Source organism: Callithrix jacchus, chromosome 22 (assembly GCF_049354715.1).
Source record: "Callithrix jacchus isolate 240 chromosome 22, calJac240_pri, whole genome shotgun sequence".
Lineage (NCBI taxonomy): Eukaryota > Metazoa > Chordata > Mammalia > Primates > Cebidae > Callithrix > Callithrix jacchus.
This window is the reverse complement of record NC_133523.1, coordinates 31,981,716-32,007,295: the sequence shown is the minus strand read 5'-3', so window position 1 is coordinate 32,007,295 and position 25,580 is coordinate 31,981,716. Positions and strand designations below refer to the sequence as shown.

Below are 25,580 nucleotides of genomic sequence, written 5' to 3'. Positions count from 1 at the left end.
ATAATACAAAAATTAGCTGGACATTGTGGTGTGCACCTGTAGTCTCAACTATTCAGGAGGCTGAGGCGGGAGGATTACTTGAGCTCAGGAATTCAAGGCTGCAGTGAGCCATAATCACATCACTGCACTCCAGCCTGGGCAACAGAGCCAGATCTGGGAGACAGGGGGATAGTGATTGAAACTGGCACCAGGAAGGCTTGGGGTGAGAACGCTCATAATGTTTTCTTTCTTTCTTTCTTTCTTTCTTTTTTTTTTGATACGGTGTCTCACTCTGCCTCCCAGGATGGAGTGCAGTGGTGTGATGATGGCTCCCTGCAGCCTCCAACTCTTGGGCTCAAGTGATCCTCCCACCTCAGTCTCCTGAGTAGCTGAGACTACAGGTGTGCACCACCACACATGGCTAATTTTTCTTTTTGAGATGGAGTTTCACTACTGTTGCCCAGGCTGGAGTGCAATGGCACGATCTCAGCTCACTGCAACCTCTGCCTCCCAGGTTCAAGCAATTCTCCTGCCTCAACCTCCTGAGTAGCTGGGATTACAGGCACTTGCCACCACACCACAAATACATCTTTGTGTATTTTTAGTAGAGACGGTATTTTGCCACTTTGGACAGGCTGGTCTTGAACTCCTGATCCACCTGCGTTGGCCTACCAAAGCGCTGGGATTACAGATGTGAGCTACCATGCCCAGCCTAAATTTTTTTTTATTTGTAGAGACAGAGTTTCACTATATTGCCCAGGCTGGTCTCAAATGCCTGAGCCCAAGTGATCCTCCTGCCTTGGCCTCCCAAAGTGCTGGGATTACGAAGTTGTTTTCTCAACTTGGATGTTAGTTATTCAAGTGCGACTTCCGTCATATTTACTTTCTGCTCACCCTCTGGAAATTCCTACTGAACATATGATATGGGTGCATTTCGTTATGTGTGTTATACTTCATTCAGAAATTTACATTACCTCTCATAGGTGGCATTGTGGTTGAAACTGTGATTTTCTGATATGGTGTACAACCATTGGCAACATTCTGAACAAAAAAGTACATAATCTTCACTTTGTTTACAAAAGCTGGGCACGTTGGCTCACACCTGTAATCCCAGCATTTTGTGAGGCCAAGGCGGGAAGATCACTTGAAGTCAGGAGTTTGAGACAAGCCTGGCTAACATGGTGAAACCCCGTCTCTACTAAAAATAAAAAAATTAGCTGGGCTTGGTGGCACAAATCTGTAATCACAGCTACTATGCTGGCTGAGGCAGGAGAATCACTTGAACCGGGGAAGTGGAGGTTGCAGTGAGTCAAGTTGGCACCACTGCACTCCAGCCTGGGCAACAGAGCAAGATTCTGTTTCCAAAAACAAAAATTAAAAAATAAATTTACATCATAGTTTCATTTCAGAAAATGTCAATATATTTTAAACCATACCAAAACTTTGGACATATGTGTATATGTGTTACATTAATAATTTCAGATAATTATAAATTTTTTTACCCACAGAAGTGCCTGTAAACACATTTACAAACTTCCGGATGCAGATTTCAGTGTCCTGCATTCCTGGTCCCTGACCTCCGGACGCCTGTACCACTCTCCAATCAATGCTGCAGCCTGTACAGCCCTCCAATCTTTGCAGCAGCCAAAATCGATTGTGCAAATTTCCCAAATTCCCACCAGGGTGCAGTAGTGTCCCGTTTGAGAGGAGCTAATCCATGAGGGGATTCTGAATGACGTGTGTGTGTGTGTGTGTGTGTGTGTGTGTGTGTGTGTGTGTGTACATTGGGTTCTGGAGCTCAGGCGAGAGCTCTGTGCTGGAGATTAAAACTGGCCGACATGTCCTCTGCATCTAAGCTGTCACCAAACTCCAGTATTAAGAGGTAAGTAGCTGTGCAGGGCATTGAGGCAGAGAGGACTCCAGGAGCACAGTGCAGGAAGGGATTTTCCTAAAACTGTTGCTGGAGAATAAGCCCCAAGGCAGGGAGTGGCAGGAATTTAGGCTAATGGGATGGCCGAAGACAAACCACAAAGGTCATCTTATGGGTTTGAACTTTATCCTGTGGGTGAGGGAAACCATTGAGTCATGCCAGCAGCAGTGACAGCATTTATGACCTGCTCACGCCTGCCAGCCCACACTCTACGTTCTGTGTACCTGTCACCTCCTGGAACCATCGGAGTCATGCATGAGTCCAGTTTTCTGCTTTGGTTTGTGTTTAATTTTTATTCACTTATTTATTTATTTTGAGACAGAGCCCACCTGTGTCGCTGTTGGAGTGCAGTTGTGCGATCTCGGCTCACTGCAACCTCTGCCTCCCGGTTCAAGTGATTCCTGTGCCACAGCCTCCCCAGTAGCTGGGATCACAGGCGCACCCCACCCCACGCCCAGCTAATTTTTGTATTTTTAGCAGAGACTGGGTTTCTCCATGTTGGTCAGGCTGGTCTCGAACTCCTGACCTCAGGTGGTCCCCACGTCTTGGCTTCCTGAAGTGCTGGGACTGCAGGTGTGAGCCACTGCATCCCAGGTAGGTTTTGTGCATTGGTTGAGCACTCTTGAGGCTCCAGAAACAGGGACAGCACCGGAGCTGGCCGGAATACCTTATTCTTCAACCCCAGTGATTGGTGTGGGGTCCCCTGGTGGCCCAGCCGGAGCGAATAAGAGGACTCCCACCTATGGCTCTGCCTCTGTGGTGGTGTTACAGCCGCTTTGCCTCTTACCATGAAATGGATGATCTCCCACAGAAAAATCGGCTGGGAACTTTATTCCAGAAACTTCCATGGCTACTGTCGAGCAGCCCATTGTGTCCTGCCTATTTTGCTGGGCCCTCAAGATTCCCCAGTGACCAGGTGTGGGTGGCTCATGTCTGTAATCCAAGCACTTTGGGAGGCTGAGACAGGAGGACCACTTGAGGCCAGAAGTTCCACACCAGCCTGGGCAACATAGAGAGACCCCATGTCTACAAAAAAATACAAAAATTACCCAGCTATGGTGGCACGATCCTATAGTCCCAGCTACTTGGGACACTGAGGCAGGAGGATCCCTTGAGGCCAATAGTTCAAGGTTGCAGTGAGCTATGATAGATTGTACCACCGTACCCCCAGCCTGGGTGACAGCAAGGCCTGTCTCTAAAAAAAAAAAAAAATTGGCTGGGTGGGGTGGCTCATGCCTGTAATCCCAGCACTTTGGGAGGCCAGAGTGGGTGGACCACAAGGTCAAGAGATCAAGACCATCCTGTCCAACGTGGTGAAACCCTGTCTCTACTAAAAATACAGAAATTAGCTGGATGTGGTGGCATGCGCCTGTAGTCCCAGCTACTAGGAAGGCTGAGGCAAGAGAACCACCTGAACCCAAGAGGCAGAGGTTGCAATGAGCTGAGATCACACCACTGTACTCCAGCCTGGCGATAGAGCCAGACTGTCTCAAAAAAGAAAAAAGAAAAAAAAAGTCTCCTTACCTACTTGCTCCCTCTCCCACCCTCATGTTCAACTTCACTTTGCCCCAATCCTAGTTGTGTGCTTCAGATAGGTGAGAAAAATGCTTTTCCTTTCTATGAGCCATATTTGTTTCTATCTCTTTGCCTTTAATTTGTCTGCAGTCTCGACTTGGGATACCCACCCTCTTGATTTGATAGAATTGGTGGAGAATCTAGCAGGCTATACTCTGGAGGAGGCAAAGATAAATGAAGGCCTCGTTATTGTCAGTGGTCTGCTATTTCAGTATGATGTGTTTACCCATGGATTTCTTTTGTTTTATCTAGTTTAGGATATGTTTGCTCTTTGGACTGTGAATTTGTGTTTTTTATTAGTTCTGGAAAATTCTCAGCCATTATTTCTTCCAAGATAGCTTCCCCTCTATTCCCTCTAATTTCTACTTTTTTTTTTTTGAGACAGTCTCATTCTGTCACCCAGGCTGGAGTGCAGATGTATAGCACCATCTTGGCTCACTGCAGCCTCCGCTTCCTGGGTTCAAGCGATTCTCCAGTCTCAACCTCCCAAGTTGCTGGAACTACAGGCGAGACCCAAATGCCCAGTTAATTTTTGTATTTTTAGTACAGACGGTTTCACCATGTTGGCCAGGCTGGTCTCAAACTCCTGACCTCAGGTGATTCACCCACTTCAGTCTCCCAAAGTGCTGGGATTACACGTATGAGCAACCACGCCTGACCTAATTTCTACTTTTGAGACTTTGATTAATACGTGATGTATGCCCCACTTTCATATCTGAGATCCATCTCTGTCTCTGTGCTGGATCATTTTCATACAGCTCGGATGAGTGGAGGAACACAAGGTTCTTTGTCTGGAGTCGAATTAGATAAAATGACATGGACACACGTGGGGTGGTTTTAAGGAGTGGAGAGTTTAACAGGCCAGAAAGAAGGGAGAAGGCAGAAGGAAGAAGCTCCTCTGTACAGAGACAGAGGGAGGGGGACTCCAAAACCGAAAGAAGAGACCCCCAGTTGGGGTGGAAACCAGCCAGGTTTGTATAGAGTCTGGAGGGTGGTGTCTGATTTGCATAGGGCTCAGGGGATTGGTTTGACCAGGCATGTCATTCATGTAGCCCACTTAAAAGCTGTGGGCCTCACACTTTGGGAGGCCAAGGTGGGCGGATCACAAGGTCAAGAGATCGAGACCATCCTGGCCAATATAGTGAAACCCCGTCTCTACTAAAAATACAAAAAGATTAGCTGGGTGTGGTGGCGCGCGCCTGTAGTCCCAGCTACTCGGGAGGCTGAGGCAGGAGAATTGCTTGAACCTGGGAGGCAGAGGTTGCAGTGAGCCAAAGTCGCGCCACTGCACTCCAGCCTGGCACCTGGTGACGGAGTGAGACTCTGTGTCAAAAAACAAAAAAGGTGGGGGCCTCCCACCCTAGTCTTTTAATATGCAAATGAAGGGGCCATGATGTTCTACACACATGGGGATATGTCGGAGCAGCCATGTTGCCAGGAACACGTGGGGCAAGGGCAAGAAGGCCATGCTGGAATCGCCATGTTTGGGTGGACCTAGTTTCTAATGGCTGGCATTTGGACATTAAAGGTTGCTGGCCTGGCTCTAAGAGCTGCTTTAAAAACAAAAACGTCCCAAAGACCCTTTTCCTCTCTATATACCTAAAATAATTTCTTAATAACTCTGACAGCAATTTGATATATTTGGGGGTATGATGATTGGATATAGCTTCCACTTCAATTGTTCTGTCTTCCATCATGTCCAATCCACTGAGTTTTTATTTTCATTTTGGAAATTAGGTTTATTACATTTTTCATCTTTAGAAGTTCCACCTGTCATTTTCTTTTTCAAACTTACTTTTTCATTCCTGATCCTCTCTTCTTGCTTGCTTATATTTGTGATTTTGTGTTATATTTCTTCTTCTTCTTCTTCTTTTTTTTTTTGCTAGCATTTGCCAACTCACTGAGCAGTTATATTTCTTTAGACTAGTTTAAAGGCTAGTTTATAGTGTGATTTCGACAATTTCAGTGTCTGAAATTTTGCAGGTCTCTAATTCTCTTTGTTGTCAGAGATTGTATTTCTCAAAGATTTGCTCTTCTTACAATGTGACTGGATACTCTCCATTGAGACTGGGTTTCACCACCTTGGTCAGGCTGGTCTCGAACTCCTGAGCAGGTGATCCACCTGCCTCAGCCTCCCAAAGTGCTGGGATTACAGGCCTGAGCCACCACACCTGGCCTATTCCATTACTTTCCTAATAAACTTGCTTTTACTTTGTACTGTGGACTCGCCCTGAATTCCTTCTTGCTTGAGATCCAAGAATCCTCTATTCTGGTAACAAGAGCAGATGGTTGGTCCCTATCATTACCCCGGAGGTGCAGGGCTGGCAGACCAGCTGGAAAGTGCATACCTTCTTCAGAGGAGATGTGAAGGACAATTAAGCAAAATAACATCAAGCTTGCTTTGACCTGAGGGCGGGATTTCCAGTAAGTACCTGCTTTTACACAAGGATCAGTAGATGAACTAGAAATCTTAGAGACCTTCTCAGAACCTGAGGCAATAAGAAGCCAATAAAATGGATTAGCATCCAAGATAGGGCTGCTGGTGGGGGCTGGCGGCTCACGCCTGTAACCCCAACAATTTGGGAGGCTGAGGTGGGAGGATCGCCTCTTGCGGCCAGGAGTAAAAGACCAGCCTGGGCAACCCCGTTTCTACAAAAATTTAAAAATTAGCCAGGCATGGTGGTGTGCACCTGTAGTCTCAACTACTCAGGAGGCTGAGGCAGGAGGATCACTCGAGCCCAGGAGTTCAAGGTTACAGTGAGCCATGATCGTGCCTCTGCACTCCAACCTGGATGACAGAGCAAAATACTGTCTCTTAAAGAAAAAAATACAGTTGCTTTAGCCTCCGCACTGTGTGATTCCATATATTTCACAATCTCAAAAAGACTACGGCGATGGAAAATAGATGGTTGTTGGAGGTTAGGGATGGGGAGAGGGTAGGACTGTAAAAGAAGTTTTGGGAGTGAGAACTGTTCTTATCTTGATTACAATTGAGGGCAGTGTCTAAAGGAATTTATACATGTGTTAAAATTCATTAAATTGTACAGCAAAGGGAAAAAAAGTCATTTTTATTGCATAATCATTAAAAAGGTAACAAGAAAGAGGCTCCCCAGGGGATCTCAGTGGGCCACCCAGGTGGGACACTGATGCCAGGGGTGGCAGAGCATTTGTGTTAAAATTCATTAAATTGTACAGCAAAGGGAAAAAAGTCATTTTTATTGCATAATCATTAAAAAGGCAACAAGAAAGAGGCTCCCCAGGGGATCTCAGTGGACCACCCAGGTGGGACACTGATGCCAGGGGTGGCAGAGCATTTCAAGGAGTTTTTCCTTTATTCTCAGAGCACTGGGGAGCGCAGGTGGAGCACTGCTGGGATGGGAGCCCTTCTTGGAACCATCGGTGAGCCCGGGACAGGGAGGGGACACTCACTCGTGGGAAAGTGTCAGAGGGTAAGACATCACTCTTAACTTCATTTCTTTTCATTTCCTTTCTCTTTCTTTCTTTCTTTTTTCTTTTTTTTTGAGATGAAGTCTCGCTTTGTCAACCATGCTGGAGTGCAGTGGCGCAATCTTGACTCACTACAGCCTCCACCTTCCAGGTTCAGGCAATTTTGTAGCTGAGATTACAGGCGCCACCATGCCTGGCTAAGTTTTGTATTTTTAGTAGAGACAGGGAGTCATCATGTTGGCCAGGCTTGTCTCAAACTCCTGACCTCAGGTGATCCGCTCGCCTCAGCCTCCCAAATTACTGGGATTACAGGCGTGAGCCACCACGCTCGGCCAACAGCAGCCCTTCCTAATAAATAATCAAGGTCGCTCATAAACTAGTCCCAAAAGACTGTTTTTGCCTCAGGCTTCTCTCCTTTCCCAGTAGGTATCTCCCTCCACTCCAGCTGCTTGTGGCACCCTGTCTGCTGCTCTCCTGTTGAAGCCACTCATGAGCCTGGCAGTCCTAGTACTATGGTCATTAGGAACGAGGCACTGGGGACTCTGGAGGCAACACAGTGGTCACCAGTAGGTGGTCTAATAAATTATGCTCTAGACCGAAACTCTGGTTTACAGGAAATACAGGATAAAGGAATATATTAAATGACATCATAAGGATACAATCAGACAAATCTAATACAGGAGGCATTCTACAAGATGACTGGCCCGGGCTCTTTAAAGAAGCCAGTATTGGGCAGGGGGCGGTGGTATTCCCAGCACTTTGGGAGGCCGAGGCAGACTGATCACTTGAGTTCAGGAGTTCAAGACCAGCCTGGGCAACAAGGTGAAATCCCGTCTCTCCTAAAAATATAAAAATTAGCTGGGTGTGGTGGCACATGCCTGTACTCCCAGCTCCTTGGGAGGCTGAGACAGGAGAATCGCCTGGACCCGGGAGGCGGAGGTTGCAGTGAGCCAGATTGCGCCACTGCACATTAGCCTGGGCAACAGAGAGAAACTCTGTCTCAAAACACAAAGACAAACAACCAATATTGGTTTTTTGAAAAGATCAATAAGATTGATAAAATTCCCCATTCGAGTAAAAAAAAGAGAGAATAGGGATTACCAGTATTAAGAATGAAAGAAAGGTTACCACGAATTCTGGAATCACTAAAAGAACATAGAGGATATTATGAACAACTTAGCATCAACAGATTTGACAAAAAATGACACTTCTTTGAAAAACACAACATATGGAAAAAAAATTTTTTTAATAAATAAAATAAAATGCCAGGTGCGGTGGCTCCCACCTGTAATCCAAGCACTCTGGGAGGCTGACGCGGGCTAATCACCTGAGGTCAGGAGTTCAAGACCAGCCTGACCAACATGGTGAAACCCTGTCTTTAAAAAAAAAAAAAGAAAAAAAAGAAAAACACAACATACAAATGCTAACACAGATGAAACAAACAATTTGAAGAGCTCTATATTTATTAAATAAATTGGGCCGGGCGCGGTGGCTCACGCCTGTAATCACAGCACTTGAGGCCGAGGCAGGCAGATCACAAGGTGAAGAGATCGAGACCATCCTGGCCAACATGGTGAAACTTCGTCTCTACTAAAAATACAAAAATTAGCTGGGCATGGTGGCGCGTGCCTGTAATCCCAGCTACTCAGGAGGCTGAGGCAGGAGAATTGCTTGAACCCGGGAGGTGGAGGTAGCAGTGAGCCGAGATTGCACCACTGCACTCCAGCCTGGCGCCTGGCGATGGAGCAAGACTCTGTCTCAAAAAAAAAAAAAAAAGAAAAAAGAAAAGAAAAAAGAAATTAAACTCATTATTAAAAACCTTCCCACAAAGAAAATTCCAGGTCCAGATGGCTTCACTGGTGAATTATCAAAGACAAAAGGAAGAAATAACAAAATCTTTCAAATTTGAGGCAGAGCTATATGTGCTGAGATGGCAATGATCCTTCAAAATAATGGTTTTTTTTTTTTCTTTTGAGACGGAATTTCGCTCTTGTTACCCAGGCTGGAGTGCAGTGGCGTGATCTTGGCTCACCGCAACCTCCGCCTCCTGGGTTCAGGCAATTCTCCTGCCTCAGCCTCCCGAGTAGCTGGGACTACAGGTGCACACCACCATGCCCACTAATTTTTGTATTTTTAGTAGAGATGGGGTTTCACCTTGTTGACCAGGATGGTCTCTATCTCTTGACCTCGAGATCCACTTGCCTCGGCCTCCCAAAGTGCTGGGATTATAGGCGTGAGCCACCGCACCCAGCCTCAAAATGATTGTTAAAAGAAAAAAAAAAAAGACCAGGAGCACTGGCCCACACCTGTAATCCCAGCATTTTGGGAGGCCGAAGCGGGTAGATCACTTGAGGCCAGGAGTTCGAGACCAGCCTGGCCAACATGTTGAAACCCCCCTCTACTAAAAATACAAAAATTAGCTGGGTATGGTGGTGGGCGCCTCTCAACTACTTGGGAGGCTGAGGCAGATAATTGTTTGAACCCGGGAGGTGGAGGTTGCAATGAGCCACGATTCCACCACTGCACTCCAGTCTAGGTGACAGAATGAGACTCTGTCCCCCCCCAAAAAAAAAAAGAGAAAGAAAGAAACTAGAAAGTTTATACAACTTTCTATGCATAAACTTTCTCTGCAAGGATACCCTGTTGCCTTAGAGAGAAGAGATTGGTGCACAGAAATTCAGGAGTGAGAGAAAGACTGACTTTTCACTCTGTTTCCTTTTGTATTTTAATTTTTAAAAATATGAACCATGTATGTAATTAAAAAAAAAAAAAAAGCTTAAAGGCAGCTGGGTGGGGTGGCTCAGGCTTGTAATTGCAGCACTTTGGGAGGCCGGGATGGTGGGATCACAAGGTCAAGAGATTGAGACCATCCTGGCCAACATGGTGAAACTCCATCTCTACTAAAAATACAAAAGTTAGTTGGGTGTGGTGCTGGGTGCATATAATCCCAGCTACTCAGGAGGCTGAGGCAGGAGAATTTCTTGAAGCCAGGAGGCAGAGGTTGCAATGAGCCAAGATTGCACTATTCCACTCCGGCCTGGGCGACAGAGCGAGACTCCTTCTCAAAAAAAAAAAGTTACAGTTTTCTGTCCGGGGGAAAGAGGTCTTAAATCAGCACTTGGCTGACAACTGGCTATGTGACTTCAGGCAGGTGTCTCCATCTCTCTGAGCCTCCACTTTTTGTTTTTTTGAGACAGAATTTCACTCTTGCTGCCTAGGCTGGAGTGCAGTGGCATGATCTCGGCTCACTGCAACCTCCGCCTCCTGGGTTCAGGCAATTCTCCTGCCTCAGCCTCCTGAGTAGCTGGGATTACAGGCACGTGCCACCATGCCCAGCTAATTTTTTGATTTTTTTTTTTTTTTTTTTTTAGTAGAGATGGGATTTCACCATGTTGACCAGGCTGGTCTCGAACTCCTGACCTCAGGTGATCTGCCTGCCTCAGCCTCCCAAAGTGCTGGGATTATAGTCATGAGCCAGTGCACCTGGCCTATACTTTTAACATCTGTGAATTGGGGTTGTGTAGTAAAGGATTAACATCGCTCTGTTCCTGGGAGGAAACCACTAAGCCCTTGTACTATCTATCCTTCTTGATAAGAGTATTTTTGTTTGGGAGGCTGAGGCAGGAGCATTGCTTGAACCTGGGAGGCGGAGGTTTTGGTGAGCCAAGATCATACCACTGCACTCCAGCCTGGGTGATAGAGTGAGACTCCATCTCCTAAATAAATAAATAAATAAATAAAATCTTTGTTTATCTGGGATCTGGGGACCTTGGGCCATGTAGTATCAGCTTGAGCTCTGGAGGAGCTAGAGACAAGGTCAGTCATGCGAGCAGTCAGCCATGCCCATGTGACTGACCCCAGTCAAAATTATCCTGGGTGTGAGCACACGCACCTGTAATCCCAGCTACTTGGGAGGTGGAGGTGGCCGGGGGATTGCTTGAGCCCAGAAGTTGGATGCTGTAGCAAGCAGTGATCATCCCACTGCACTCCAGCCTGGAAGACAGAGCAATACTCTGTCTCAAAACAAAACAAAACCTTACAATGTGAACAACTGTGAATTATTATCCATGTTAAGACCGAGGACTTCATGCCTGTAATCCCAGCACTTTGGGAGGAGGAGACAGGTGGATTGCTTGAGGTCAGGAGTTGGAGACAAGTCTGGCCAACATGGTGAAACCCCATCTATACAAAAATACACAAATTAGCTGGGAATGGTGGTGGTAATGCCAGCTACTTAGGAGGCTGAGGCAGGTGTGTATCACTTGAACCTGGGAGATGGGGGTTGCGGTGAGCTGCGATCACACCACTGCATTCCAGCCTGGGCGACAGAGCAAAGATCAGTCTAACAAAACAGAACAGACCTAGGACCTATGGTTTCCATTTTTAAAAAAGAAAATAGGACATAGAAGCCCCCATAAGCCTCTGTCCAGTTACAGCTCCTCCCATCCCCACCAGCAATCAGCCACCTCCCTGACCTCTGTGATAACCATTCCTCACTTTTCTTATCTTCATAGTTTGACCACCCAAACAAGTATTCCCAAAATTTTACTGTAGTTTCATTTTCTTGCTTTTATAGCTATTGAAAAGAATAATACAGCTTGCTCTCTTTGGTGGCTGGCTTCTTTCACTTGACGTTGTGAGATTCAGCCACACAGCTGTGTGTATCAGTGTCCATTCTTTCTCGTTACTGTACAGTACGCCACTGCATAACTGCACCACCGTGTATGTATCCATCATCCTTTTGATGGACGTTTGGATGGTTCAGACAGTGCTCCTTTCAACATTCTTTCCTGTACATGTTTCCTGCTATCCGTGTTCAAGGTCTCTGGGATATGTACTTAGCATGAAACCACTGGGTTATATAGGTTATTTGTCTTTTCTTTTTTCTTTTTTTAGAGACAGAGTCTCACTTTGTCACCCAGGTTGGAGTGCAGTGGTGCAATCACATCTCACTGCACCCTTGACCTCCCGGGCTCATGAGATCCTCCTTCCTCGGCCTCCTGAGTAGCTGGGACCACAGGTGCATGCCACCATGCCCAGCTCTGTACTTTTTGTAGAGATGGGGTCTCACTATGTTGCCCAGTGTAGTCTCCAACTCCTTGGTCTTGGCCTCCTAAAGTGCTGAGATTATAAATGTGAGAGCCATATTTTCAAATGTATTCAATGACACTACAGCATTTCCAATTTTAAGAGGAAGCAGTTGCCACAAAAGTGGTTAAGTAGCTTGCCCCGGATCACAAAGCCCAATGTCCTGAACCCGGGGACCCTTGCCCCAGAGCCCCTGCTCTCCCCAGCACATGATGGTCACCTAATGAGTGCAGGCTGCTGTGCTGACGATTGGTGAAGGCTATTACTGGGGGTTTGCCTCCTGTTACCGTTACTCTGAACTCTGTCCCCATTGGTTAATAATTAATTGCTCCCCCCCTCCCCCGAAAAGAGCCTGCGATCCTGAAGCTTTGCCATCAGTCACTGCCCCCAGTCTGGGCAAGGGGCAGTTGGTGAACCTGCTGCATCCGGAGCCCCTTCGCCTGGTGTGGACGCAGCCACGGACCCAGGATGCTCCAGACCTGCCGCGCTCTCTGTTCCCAAGCTGGTCCCCCCTCCGGGGGCTGTCCGCCCCTGAGATTTGATGGCGGGGCCTTCCACCTCAAGCGCACGAAAGAGCTGACACGGGCCTTACTGGTTCTCCGGCTGTGTGCCTGGCCCCCGCTAGTCACCCACGGGTTGGCGGTGAGCAGTGACCCTGAGGACCAGCCTGAAGGCTCCCCGCAGCCCGGCGCTGAGCCTTCGCTCCCTGTCACCCAGCTCCAGGCCTGGTCTCAGCGACTCCTGGGCTCCCGGCTCTCGGGCGCGTTTCTTCGAGCATCCTTCTACGGGCAGTTTGTGGCTGGTGAGACAGCAGAGGAGGTGAGGGACTGCGTGCAGCAGCTGCGGACCCTTGGCCTCCGACCGCTGCTGGCAGTGCCCACTGAGGAGGAGCCGGACTCCACTGCCAAAACTGGGTGAGTAGGGGGCAGGGCCCAGGGAGGCTGGGAGGACACAGGAAGGGGCTTCGCAGGTCGGGCCCTGACACCTGCTGGCTGGGCAGTGAGGCCTGCTACGAGAAAAACCTCGGCGTTATGCTGCGGTGTGTGGACCTGTCACGGAGCCTCCTGGAGCCCCTCAGCCAGGCCAGCTTCATGCAGCTGAAGGTGACGGCGCTGACCAGCGCTCGGCTCTGTGTAAGGGGTGCAAAGATGGGGGTGCAGGGAAGGGGCAGCTGCCCACTGGGCTCCCCTCACCACCCCACCAACCAACCCGTTTCAGAAGGAGCTAACCTCGTTGGTCAGAAGGCCAGGGGCCTCGTTGGAGCTGAGCCCTGAGAGGCTGGCCGAAGCCATGGACTCTGGACAGGTAAAGATCTCAGGCGGGAGTGTAGGGAACAGAGTGCTCTGGCCTCAGATGAGGCCTCACTGCATGCCCAAAATGCTCAGGCCACCTCCAGGCTTGGGACAGCCAGCAGAAATGCAGCTATAGCTCCAGGGCATGGCTGAAATGGGTGGGATCAGGGTCCTCTGGGGTTCTCAGGGAGGGCCCTGGAGGCTGGAGGCTCTCAGAGGTGGGATTGGGATAGAAGCTGTTTATGAACTGGAAGGAGCTACATCAATATGTCTTCAGTCAACACACCCACGTGGGTGAGAGCTGGCTGCATGTAAGCTCTGATTAGGCCAATGGGATGTCTGGTTCATTCAATAATTCATTCCTTTTCATCTCTATATTCTATTTCAGCCGTAGTCCATCTTTTTTTCTTTCTCTTTCCTTCCTTCCTCTTTCTCTTTCTCTCTCCCCTCCCTTCCTTCCTCCCTTCTTTTCTTTTCTTTCCTTCTCTCTCCCTCCCTCCATCCTTTCCTTCCTTCCCTCCTTCCCTCTCTCCTCCCTCTTCCCTCCCTCCCTTTCATTCTCTCTCTCTCTCTCTCTTTGTCTTACTGTGTTGCACAGGCTGGTCTCTAACTCCTGGCCTCAAGCAATCCTCCAGCCTCAGCTTCCCAAAGCACTGGGATCACAGGTGTGAGCCACCACACCCAGCCTTCCATCTTGTATAATGTATACCTATTTGTTCCAATGATTTTGTTTTGCCAGGTGTATACCGTCCGTGGGGAGCATAATCTCCCCAATATGCCATTATAAAAAATTTTCAAATATACAGACAAGTCAAAAGAGTTGTACAGTGAACATCCACATACCTGCCACCTTTAACTATACTTCTTTAAATCATATATATCCCTCTCTTCATTCCGTCCCTCTCTTCTCTCCATCCATCAATCCATCAGATTTTTTGATGCATTTCAAAGTAAATTGCAGACATCAGTACATTTCACCCGTAAATGCTTCAGGATGTGAACAACGGGTTATTAGAGCCCACTGATCATTTGCAGCACTTACTTTCTTTGGAGGTAAAACAATTAACTCCACACATTGTAAATGTGGCCCTTGATGAACCTTGACAAATATACACTTGAGCAATCCAAATCCCTATTACGATTTCAAACATGGGCAGGCACGGTGGCTCACACCTATAATCCCAGCACTTGGGGAGGCCGAGGCAGGCAGATTACTGGAGGTCAGGACTTCAAGACCAGCCTGGCCAACATGGCAAAACTCCATCTCTACTAAAATACAAAATTAGCTGGATGAGTTGGCATGCACCTGTAATTGCAGCTACTCGGGAGGCTGAGGTAGGAGAATCACTTGAACCCGGGAGGTAGAGGTGCAGTGAGCACCACTCTCTACTCCAGCCTGCACAAAAAGAGCGAAACTCTGCCTCAAATTAAGAAAAAAAAAAAAAAAAGATTTAGAACATTTCCAGCTGGGAGCAGTGGCTCACACCTGTAATCCCAGCACTTTGGGAGGCCAAGGCAGGTGATCACCTGAGGTCAGGAGTTCGAGACCAGCCTGACCAACATGATAATTTTTGGTTGTTTCTTTTTTTTTGTTGTTTATTTTTTATTTTCTCCAATGTGATATTTACTAAAATATGGTATCTACTAAAAATACAAAAATTAGCTGGGCATGGTGATGGGCGCTTATAATCCCAGCTACTTGGGAGGCTGAGGCAAGAGAATCATTTGAACCCAGGAAGCAGAGGTTGAAGTGAGCTGAGATCACACCACTGTACTCTAACCTGGGTGACGAGAGTCAGACTATGACTCAAAAAAAAAAAAAAAGATTTAGAACATTTCCATCACTGCAAAGTTCCCTCCTGCCCATCTCCACAGTTGAGCGAATGTTTTAAATTTACACGAAACCATTGCATCAGCTATCTCATTCTACTTCTTATTTTTTCCACTGATATTAAGATCCACACCAATTTTTGTTTTGTTTTAGTTTTTGTTTTTAGACAGGGTCTCTTTTTGTCGCCCAGGCTGGAGTGCAGTGGCACGATCACAGCTCTCTATAGCCTCGAACTTCTGGGTTCAAGCGATTCTCCTGCCTCAGCCTCCCAAGTAGCTGGGATTACAGGCATGAGCCACCATGTCTGGCTAATTTTTAAAACTTTTGTAAAGAAGGGGTCTCACTATGTTACACAGGCTGGTCTCTAACTCCTGGCTTCAAGAATCCTCTTGCCTCAGCCTCCCAAGTTGTTGGGATTACAGGCTCAGCCACCATGCCCAGCCCCCATTGTTTCCAATAGTTGCTTCTAGCTGCATGGTTTACCTCTCCTGGGGTGGACCCCTGGTGGCCTCTGAGTCTCCACCCCCCAAACGATGCTACAGTGGACATGCTGACATTTCTTTCTAATTTTTTTATTTGTAATTTTTATTTATCTATGCATTTATTATTGTTATTTTTTGATACAGAGTCTCACTCTGTCACCAGGCTGCAGTGCAGTGGCACAGTCTTGGCTCACTGCAACCTCCTCCTGGGTTGAAGCGATTCTCCTGCCTTAGCCTCCCAAGTAGCTGGGATTATAAGCACCCACCACCACACCCAGCTAATTTTTGTATTTTTAGTAGAGACGAGGTTTCACCATGTTGGCCAGTCTTGTCTTAAACTCCTGGCCTCAAGTGATCCACCCACCTCAGCCACCCAAAGTGCTGGGATTATAGGTGTGAGCCACCACACCTGGCCCCTATTTGTAATCTTCATATTGTGTCAGAGAACACATAGAAATGGTTTAGAAAATCAGTTTTGGCAAGTAAGGGGTTCACCTCTTCATAAGCTTTAGTTTATTCCTGTGGGGAGAGTGACAGCAACTTCTTGGTGGGTTTAAGGATGGAAACAGGCTGGGTGCAGTGGCTCACACCTGTAATCAGCATTTTGGGAGGCTAATATGGGAGGCTCCCTTGAGCCCAGGAGTTCAAGACCTGCCTGGGCAACATAGTGAGACCCCGTATCTCCAAAAAATTTAAAAATTAGCTTGCGTGGTGGAGCACACCTATAGTTACAGCTACTCAGGAGGCTAAGGCAGGAGAATTGCTTGAGCCCAGGAGGTCAATACCAGCCTGGGTAATATAGTAAGCCTTTGTTTCTACAAAAAAATTCTTAAAATTGGCTGGATGTGGTGGCAGGCACCTGTAATCCTGGCTACTTGGGAGGCTAAGGTGGGAGGATTGCTTGAGCTGGCAAGTTTGAGGCTGCAGTGAGCTAAAATCGCACCAGTTTACTCCAGCCTAGGTGACAGAATGAGACCCTGTCTCAAAGAAAGAAAAAAAGAAAGAAAGAGGGCCGGGTGCCATAGCTCATGCCTGTAATCTCAGCACTTTGGGAGGCTAAGTGAGGGTGGATCACTCGAGGTCAGGAGTTTGAGACCAGCCTGGGCAACATGGTGAAACCCCATCTCTACTAAAAATATAAAAACTATCCAGAAGTGGTGGTGTGCGCCTGTAGTCCCAGTTACTCGGAGGCTGAAGCAGGAAAATCACTTGAACCTGGGAGGCAAAGATGGCAGTGACTCAAGATCACATAACTGCACTGTTGCCTGGGAGACAGAGTAAGATCGTCTCACCAGAAAAAGAAAAAAAAAAAAAAAAGAAGGAAGGGAGGGAGTGAGAAGATTAAAGAAAAGAAAGGAAGATCCAGGCTCTGGAAAGGCTGAGGTTCAAACCTCAGTTCTGCCCTGAGTTAGCTGTGTGACTTTCAACTAGGGACTTCACCGCTCTGTGCCTCATTTTCCCCATCTAGAAAATGGGAGATAATAACAGTTGCTACATCAGAGGGTGGTAAAGATTAAACGAGTTAATTATTTGGTGGGTGTCTGAAATAGCTCCCGGAGGGCCTGAGACTATGCCCCAAGTCAAGGGGGAGACAATCCTCTGATGGAGGAAGAGGTAACTGGGTGCTGCGCCCAGCTCTTCCCTGCTCCAGGTGGGAGCATTCTCCCCCTCGATGGGGAGGGTTGCAGCTTCCAGCCCAACCTGCCTCCAGGTGGGGCTCCATGAGCCTACACCTGCGTCATCTGGATCGACCCTGTTGGATGTAATAAAGCTTTCAGCCCCACCTGTTCCTCTTTCTTCCATTTCCCAATTTCTTTGAACGCAGCCAGACTCCCTGGAGTCACCAGCAGCTCACATTGAACTGGATGAATCGGCATAACAAGACTGTGAGTTAGGAACAGTTCTTATTTCCACGTTACAAGTGTATCCACTCCTGAAGTGCTTGCTGAACATCTGTCTTGCTCCAGATATGGTGCTAGGGGCCAAGGAGGCATGAAGGCAAAATCCCTGACCTTGAGGCATTTACTTTCTAGTTAGGGGCAAGAGACAATAATTAAAATCAAAGTCAGAATCCCAGCACTTTGGGAGGCTGAGGTGGGAGAATCGCTTGAGCCCAGGAGTTTGAGACCAGCCTGGGCAACATAGGGAGTCCCTGACTCTACAATAGCAAAAAATTAGCCAGGCATGGTGGTGGATGCCTGTGGTCCTAGGTGTTTGGGAAACTGAAGCAGGAGAACTGCTTGAGCCAGAGAGGTGAAGACTGCAGTAAGCCATGATCATGCCACTGCATTCTAGCCTGGGCAACACAGCAAGACCCTGTCTCAAAAAAAAAAAGTCAGTATGTAACAAGTAAGGAAAAATAAGGCTGAGGAATAGGAAAGGAAGTTGCCAATGTATGGCAGGGAAAACCATGTTGAGAAAGTGACATTAGAACAAAGACTTGAAGAAGTGGGAGCAGATGAAGGCCTGGAGGTGGGAAGGTACCTGTTGTGTTCAAAGAGTAGAAGGGAGGGCTGAGCACCGTGGCTCATGCTTGTAATCCCAGCACTTTGGGAGGCTGAGGTGGGCAGATCACTTGAGGTCAAGAGTTCGAGACCAGCCTGGTCAACATGGTGAAACCCCGTCTCTACTAAAAACACAAAAATTAGCCCGGCGTGGTGGCGTGAGCCTGTAATCCTAGTTACTCAGGAGGCTGAGGCAGGAGAATTGCTTGAGCCCAGGGGGCGGAGGTTGCAGTGAGACGAGATCACACTACTGCACTCCAGCTTGGGCCACAAAGCAAGACTCTCAAAAAGAAAAACAAGAAACAAAAAACTGAGGCCCAGAAAGGTTATACAACTTGTCTAAGGTCACACAATAGTGTGGCAGAGCCTGAATTCAAACCCTGATTCTGGGCTCATAACCACCTCAATAAATAGTACCTATCTGATAGTCTTCATTTTCAAATTTCTAGCAACTTCTAAGCTTCTTCCCACTTCCCCTGCTGCCCCCTAGAGCCTCCAGGTCTCCTGTCTCAATGCGGAGCAGAACCAGCACCTCCAGGCCTCCGTCAGCCGCTTGCACCGGGTGGCACAGGTAACCCCTCCTGCCGGGGTCTGGCTCCAGTGCCCCTGCTGGACGCCCAGGAGGGCCCTGACCCCCGTCTCTGTTGCCCGCAGCATGCCCGGGCCCAGCACGTGCGGCTCCTGGTGGATGCGGAGTACACCTCACTGAATCCCGCGCTCTCGCTGCTTGTGGCTGCCCTGGCCGTGCGCTGGAACAGCCCGGGGGAAGGCGGGCCCTGGGTGTGGAACACCTACCAGGCCTATCTCAAGGTGTGTGGCGTGTTCCGGGAGGTGCAGGCTGGGGTCCCCACACCCCAACCTACCAGAACCTGCCCGCGTGCCCTGCAGGACACACTTGAGCGGCTGGAGCGGGACACAGAGGCCGCGCACAGGGCTGGCCTGGCCTTCGGAGTGAAGCTGGTACGGGGTGCGTATCTGGACAAGGAGAGAGCAGTGGCCCGGCTCCAAGGGTCCAAAGACCCCACTCAGCCTGACTATGAGGCCACCAGTCGGAGGTAGGCCTGGGCCAGCTGGCCTCTGCGGGAAATAATAACTCCTAGTGGCCAGGTGCAGTGGCTCATACCTGTAATTCCAGCACTTAGGGAGGCTGAGGTTGGAGATTCACTTGAGAACAGGAGTTGGAGACCAGCTTGGGCAACATAGGGAGACCCCATCTCTAAACAAATGTTAAAAATGGCACATGGTAGTATATGCCTGTAGTCCCAGCTACTTAGGAGGCTGAAGTGGGAGGATCAGTTGAGGCCAGGAATTCAAGGCTGCAGTGAGCCATGACTGCACCAGTGCACTCCACCCTGGGCGACAGAGCAAGACTCTGTCTCAAAACAAACCAAAGAAAAACCAAAAAGAAATCCTTACAGTGGCCTCTAAGCCCCACACTAAGTCTCCGTCACTTCCGTAACTTCCCCTCACTCTCTTCCTCTCCCTCACTCCACTGCAGACACTCTGGCCTCCTTGATGATCCCCAGGGCCTTGGCTTTTCCTGTTCCCACTGCCTGGGACGTTCCCCCTGCAGACAGGAGCATGGCCCCACCCTTCACCTCCTTAGATCATTACTTCCTGGTACCTTCTCTGGGGGCCACAGGGACTCGCCCAGGTTACAGAGCAGGTGGCCTAGCCATGCTTGGAATCTAGAGATCTGCAAGAACTCCAGGGCACGTTTGTGTCCCATTGGCTTAACTGGCACCAAGCCGGGCACAGTGGTGTGTGCCTGTCACCCTAGCTACTTGGGAGGCTGAGGCAGGAAGACTGAGCGCAGGAATTTGAGCGCAATCTGGGCAACATAGCGAGACCCTATCTGTAAAAACATTAAAAATAAAAAATTATGGCCGGGCATGGTGTCTCACGCTTGTAATCCCAGCACTTTGGGGGGCTGAGGCAGGTAGATCGCCTGAGGTCAGGGGTTTGAGACCAACTTGGCCAACATGGTGAAACCCTGTCTCTACTAAATATACAAAAATTAGCTGGGCACGGTAGCACATGCCTGTAATCCCAGCTGCTCGGGTGGCTGAGGCAGGAGAATCACTTGAACCCAGGGGACAGAGGTTGCAGTGAGCTGAGATCACCACTGCACTCCAGCCTAGGTAAAGAGTGAGACTCTGTCTCAAAAACAAACCAACCAACAACCCTCAAAAAACCCAAAAGATGAAAGTGGCTCAGAGAAGGGTTGTTTGTCCCTTACAGCTGGTGCAGATGGAACGGCGTACTGGTTCCAGAGACCCTCACTTAGGAACACCCCACCCCCCAATCCCTAGGGCCTGACCCTCGCTCACCAGGTGAGGTGAGCAGGGTATCTTCCTTCAGTTACAGCCGCTGCCTGGAGCTGATGCTGACGCACGTGGCCCGCCATAGCCCCAAGTGCCACCTCATGGTGGCTTCCCACAATGAGGAATCTGTTCGCCAAGCAACCAAGTGGTATGAGGTGGAGGGATGGGTGGGAAATAGGTGCCCACAAAAGGGCCCTCCCTTTCTCTCCCTTGCTTGAATGCCAGAGATGGACAGAAGTGTTCTGCAGAAGATTTAAAAATATTTGTAGCCAGGCACAGTTGGCACACGCCTATAATCCCAGTACTTTGGGAGGCTGAAGTGGAGGATGGCATGGGCAACATGGCAAGACCCCATTTTTTGTATTAGCATCTTTAAATCTAATCAGATTAGAGCAAGACCCCATTTCTACAACAAATTTCTTTCTTTTTTTTTTTTTTTTTAAGACAGGGTTTCACCATGTTGGTCAGGCTGGTCTTGAACTCCTGACCTCAGGTGATCTGCCCGCCTTGGCCTCCAAAGTGCTTAGATTACAGGCGTGAGCCACTACGCCCAGCTCTAGAACAAATTTAAAAAAACAGCTGGGCGCAGTGTCACACACCTGTAGCCCCAGCTATTTGGGAGGCTGAGGTGGAAGGATCGCTTGAGCCCAGGAGGTTGAAGTTGCAGTGAGCGGTGCTTGAGCCGCTGCACTCCAGCTTGGGTAACAAAGCAAGACCCTGTCTCTTAAAATAAACAAAAAACACATTAACCCCTGCTATACCTTTAGGTCTTTATAGGTCCCAGATGGACAAAACATTGTCCCTTATTTGCTGGGGCATGAGAGGTTCTGAGGACTCTAGGAAAGTGGCTGGGAGTCACTGGGTGGGGGGGCACTTTAAGGAATGCAAAGGACTTGGTATTATTTGTCACTGAGTTTGGAAATACTTCAATATTTGAATTACTGTGCCGGGCGCAGTGGTTCACGCCTGTAATCCCAGCACTTTGGGAGGGTGAAGCCAGCGGGTCACCTGAGGTCAGGAGTTGGAGACCAGCCTGACCAACATGGCAAAACCCCATCTCTACTAAAAATACAAAAATTAGCCGGGCATGGTGGTGGGTGCCTATAATCCCAGCTACTCAGGAGGCTGAGGCAGGAGAATTGCTTGAACCCAGGAGGTGGAGGTTGCAGTAAGCCAAGATCACACCACTGCACTCCAGCCTGGGCAACAGAGTAAGACTCCATCTCAAAAAAAAAAATTTTTTTTAATTACTGGAGCCACCATATGGGTACATAGTGGCTGACTTTAAGCTCTAGATGCAGCCATGGTCTGGACTGATGATATGGCCTTTTCTGTAGCATGTGGGAGCTGGGCATTCCTCTGGACGGGCCTGTCTGTTTCGGACAACTTCTGGGCATGTGTGACCACGTCTCTCTGGCACTAGGTATGTGAATGGCTCGCCCACCCCCACCAAGCCCCAGGTGTCACTACCTCCCAGCCAGAGCCCTTCTTCTATTCCCAACCAATGCCCAGCCTCCAGATCCTTCCAGAGAGATCTGTCATTCCAATGTCTGTGAGCCGTCCAAGTCTGTGTCTCTGTGTCTACAGTCTGTCGTTTCTGCTGGTTCTTGATCAGGGCATAGAACTTCTTGTGTGTCTTGTTATCTTTTACTCTGCTGCTCCTCAGGGCCTGACACCAGATAATTAACGTTTCCTTCTGCCAGGTGCTAAGGGGAATGAAATCACTTTATCCTAAATTCTCAGCTTGAGGTTTCTTGAGATACCCCACTGGTGCAAATTTGAGCTGCAAATACATAAGGGGGTTAACCCATAGCCTCAACTTCCCAGAGGTGGGTTTTTCTGTTTTCTTCCTTGACCTGTTTATGGCCAAGATGATTCCTTAGGACTGACTGGGAGAAGGTCAGAGGGTTGACTTTTTATAACTCTTACTCTGAGGGTGTAGCTTTTCTGGGTTCCAGCTTAATTTGGGGAAGTTCTCCCTTACACCTCTCACCTCAGTTAGGCTTGAAGTCTGATTCAGCTGTACCCCTACAACTAACTCTGTGAAGCCATCAGATAGCAGCTTGGTTTTACCTTCAGGCCAGGAGTGGCTTCCTGGGTGTCCCTTCTCTCTCTGGGTTCTAATTCTCTCTTATTTATTTATTCATTTATTTAGAGATGGAGTCTTGCTCTGTCACCTAGGCAGGAGTCCAGTGGTGCCATATTGGCTGACTGCAACCTTCGCCTCCCAGGTTCAAGCAGTTCTCCTGCCTCAGCCTCCCAAGTAGCTGGGATTACAGGCACCTGCCACCATACCTGGTTAATTTTGTATTTTTAGTAGAGATGGGTTTTCGCCATGTTGGCCAGGCTGATCTCAAACTCCTGACCTCAGCTGATCCGCCAGCTTTGGCCTCCCAAACTGCTGGGATTACAGGTGTGAGCCACCACGCCCAGCCTTACTTTCTTTTAATTGTTAGATTAGTAAATTTCTTACTCTCTTGGCAGCATTCTAACAACTAAGATTTTTTAAAATGCAGGCCGGATGCAGTGGCTCACACCTGTAATCCCAGCATTTTGGGAGGCCGAGGCAGGAGGATCACTTGAACCCAGGAGTTTGAGACCAGCCAGGGTAATATAGTGAGAACCCCACCCCCACCTCTACAAATAATAAAAACAATTAGCTGGGGCAGGGCATGGTGGCTCACATTGCAATCCCAGTGCTTTGGGAGGCCAAGGTGGGTGGATCACTTGAGGTCAGGAGTTCAAGACCAGCCTGGCCAACATGGGGAAACCCCATTTCTACTAAAAATACAAAAATTAGTCGGCATGGTGGTGCATGCCTGTAATTCCAGCTATTTGGGAGGCTGAGGCAAGAGAACCACTTGAACCTGGGAGGTGGAGGTTGCAGTGAGCCAAGATCTCGACACTGCACTCCAGCCTCGGTGACAGAGCGAGACTCCGTCTCAGAAAAACACCAAAAACCATGGCTGGGTGTGGTGGCTCACGCCTGTTATCCCAGTACTCTAGGAGGCCGAGGAAGGCGGATCACAAGGTCAGGAGTTGGAGACCAGCCTGACCAACGTGGTGAAACCCCATCTCTACTAAAAATACAGAAGTTAGCTGGGTGTGGTGTGGCACGCCTGTAATCCCAGCTACTCAGGAGTCTGAGGCAGAAGAATCGTTTCAACCCAGGAGATGGAGTTTGCAGTGAGCCGAGATCAGGCCATTGCACTCTAGCCTGGGTAAAGAGTGAGATTCCGTCTCAAAAAAAAAAAAAAAAGAAAGAAAGAAAGAAAAGAAAAAAAAAACACCAACAAATAAAAAACAAAACCCACTCTCCCTGCAGGGCAGGCTGGCTACGCAGTGTATAAGTCCATCCCCTATGGCTCCTTGGAGGAGGTGATCCCCTACCTGATCCGGAGGGCCCAGGAAAACCGGAGTGTGCTCCAGGGTGCCCGCAGGGAACAGGAGCTGCTCACCCAAGAACTGTGGCGGCGGCTGCTGCCAGGATGCCGGAGGGCACCCCACTCGCACCCCTGAGGGGGTCATGTGGTCAATAAAGGTTCTTAGGCACTACCTAGGCTGCTGTCCTGCACTGAGGCCACCTCCTTGGGGAAGGGCTCATCTTGACCTCAGCCAGCCCATGCTAGGGGTTTTGTAGTATAAGACAGATCATTAGGCTGGGCGTAGTGGCTCATGCCTAGAATCCCAGCACTTCGGGAGGCCGAGGTGGGAGGCTTGCTTCAGTCCAGGAGTTCAAGACCAGCTTGGGCAACACAGCAAGATTCTTTGTCTACGAAAAATTAAATCATTAGGGTGCCTGTGGTCCCAGCTATCGCTGGGGCAGGAGGATCAATTGAGCCCAGGGGTTTGAGGCTGCAGTGACCTATGACTGCACCACTGCTCTCCAGCCTGAGTGACAGAAAGAAATTGTTTTTTTTTTTTTTATTGAGCATAGCCAGGGCATTGATGGAAGACTAAGGAAGCCTCTCCCACCTCTGAGGCAGCCTGTCTGTCCTAAGTTGAGTCTGGCGAGCGACTGACACACAACTTTCTTCATCCCAGGGGATGCCTAAAGGAAGGGCGCACATGGGGAGCAGAGACCAAGGCACTGAAGTCAAGGGGCCAGGCCCAGGCCATGTGGCCAGGGAGGGACAGAAGAAAGAGCCAAGCCACTCTCTCAGTTAATAAGCACTGAATGAAACTGGGCACAGTGGCTCATGTCTATACTCCCAGAACTTCGGGAGACCAAGGCGGATGGATTGCTTGAGGTCAGGAGGTTGAGACCAGCTTGGGCAACATAATGAAACTTCATCTCTTAAAAAATAAATAAATAAATAAATAAATAGGAGGGGGAGAAAAAAATTAGCCCGGTGTGGTGGGTTACCTGTGCCTGTGGTCCCAGCTACTTAGGAGGCTGAGGTAGGAGGTTGGCTTGAACCCTGGAGGTGGAGACTGGAGAGAGCTATGATCTCGCCACTGCACACCAGCCTGGGCAACATAGTGAGATCCTGTCTGAGAAAAATGCCTGGTTCGGTGGCTCATACCCATAATCCCAGCACTTTGGGAGGCTGAGATGGGAGGAGGTCAGGAGTTGGAGACCAGCCTGGCCAACTTGGTGAAACCATGTCTTTACTATACAAAAATTAGCTGGGCGTGGTGGCACGCACCTGTAATCCCAGCTATTCCGGAGGCTGAGGCAAGAGAATCGCTTAACCCTGGAGGCAAAAATTGCTGTGAGCCCAGATCGCTCGGGAGGCTGAGACAGAAGAATCACTTGAACCTTGGAGGTGGCGGTTGCAGTGAGCCTAGATAAGCGCCACTGCACCCCAGCCTGGGCGACAGAGTGAGAATAAAAGCACTGAATGAGGCCTCTTTTGAGCTAGGTTCTGGGGTGAACAACGCTGTGAACACAACAGTGACAAGAATGACCCCAGGCCCTGCCTTACAGGGCTTAGTCCGGGGGGAAAGACAGACCCAGCCTCAGACAGCGACAGCCACGGCTGGTCAGGGCTGTGGGTCCCAGGCCGAGTAGCAGGGGCTGTGTTGGTGAAGTGCGTGCTACTGCGCAGGCGCTGCGGGAGGCCATTGGTGCGCAATCGCCTCAATTCCTGCTAACACTGCTGGGTCACGTGGCAGTCACGAGGCG

The 25,580-nt window shown here is 48.9% G+C and overlaps 1 protein-coding gene across 4 annotated transcripts; it reads left to right on the top strand.

The window, feature by feature from the left end:
- Positions 1-1,742: 1,742 nt before the first annotated feature.
- On the top strand, positions 1,743-24,007 carry PRODH2 (proline dehydrogenase 2). 4 transcript variants are annotated; one of them, XM_078359090.1, is made up of 11 exons: positions 1,743-1,861; positions 6,826-6,933; positions 12,737-12,933; positions 13,020-13,152; positions 13,238-13,324; positions 18,619-18,699; positions 18,783-18,938; positions 19,017-19,183; positions 20,490-20,600; positions 21,790-21,875; positions 23,778-24,007. In XM_078359090.1, exons 2-11 carry the CDS (start codon positions 6,859-6,861, stop codon positions 23,969-23,971), a joined length of 1,287 nt encoding a protein of 428 aa, XP_078215216.1. In that variant the 5' UTR covers positions 1,743-1,861; positions 6,826-6,858; the 3' UTR covers positions 23,972-24,007. The 4 variants fall into 4 exon arrangements, with proteins under 4 accessions (XP_078215216.1, XP_078215215.1, XP_008986014.2 ...); XM_078359089.1 differs by lacking the exon at positions 1,743-1,861 and having other exon boundaries at positions 6,736-6,933; XM_008987766.6 differs by lacking the exons at positions 1,743-1,861; positions 6,826-6,933 and adding an exon at positions 12,393-12,661.
- Positions 24,008-25,580: the final 1,573 nt, after the last annotated feature.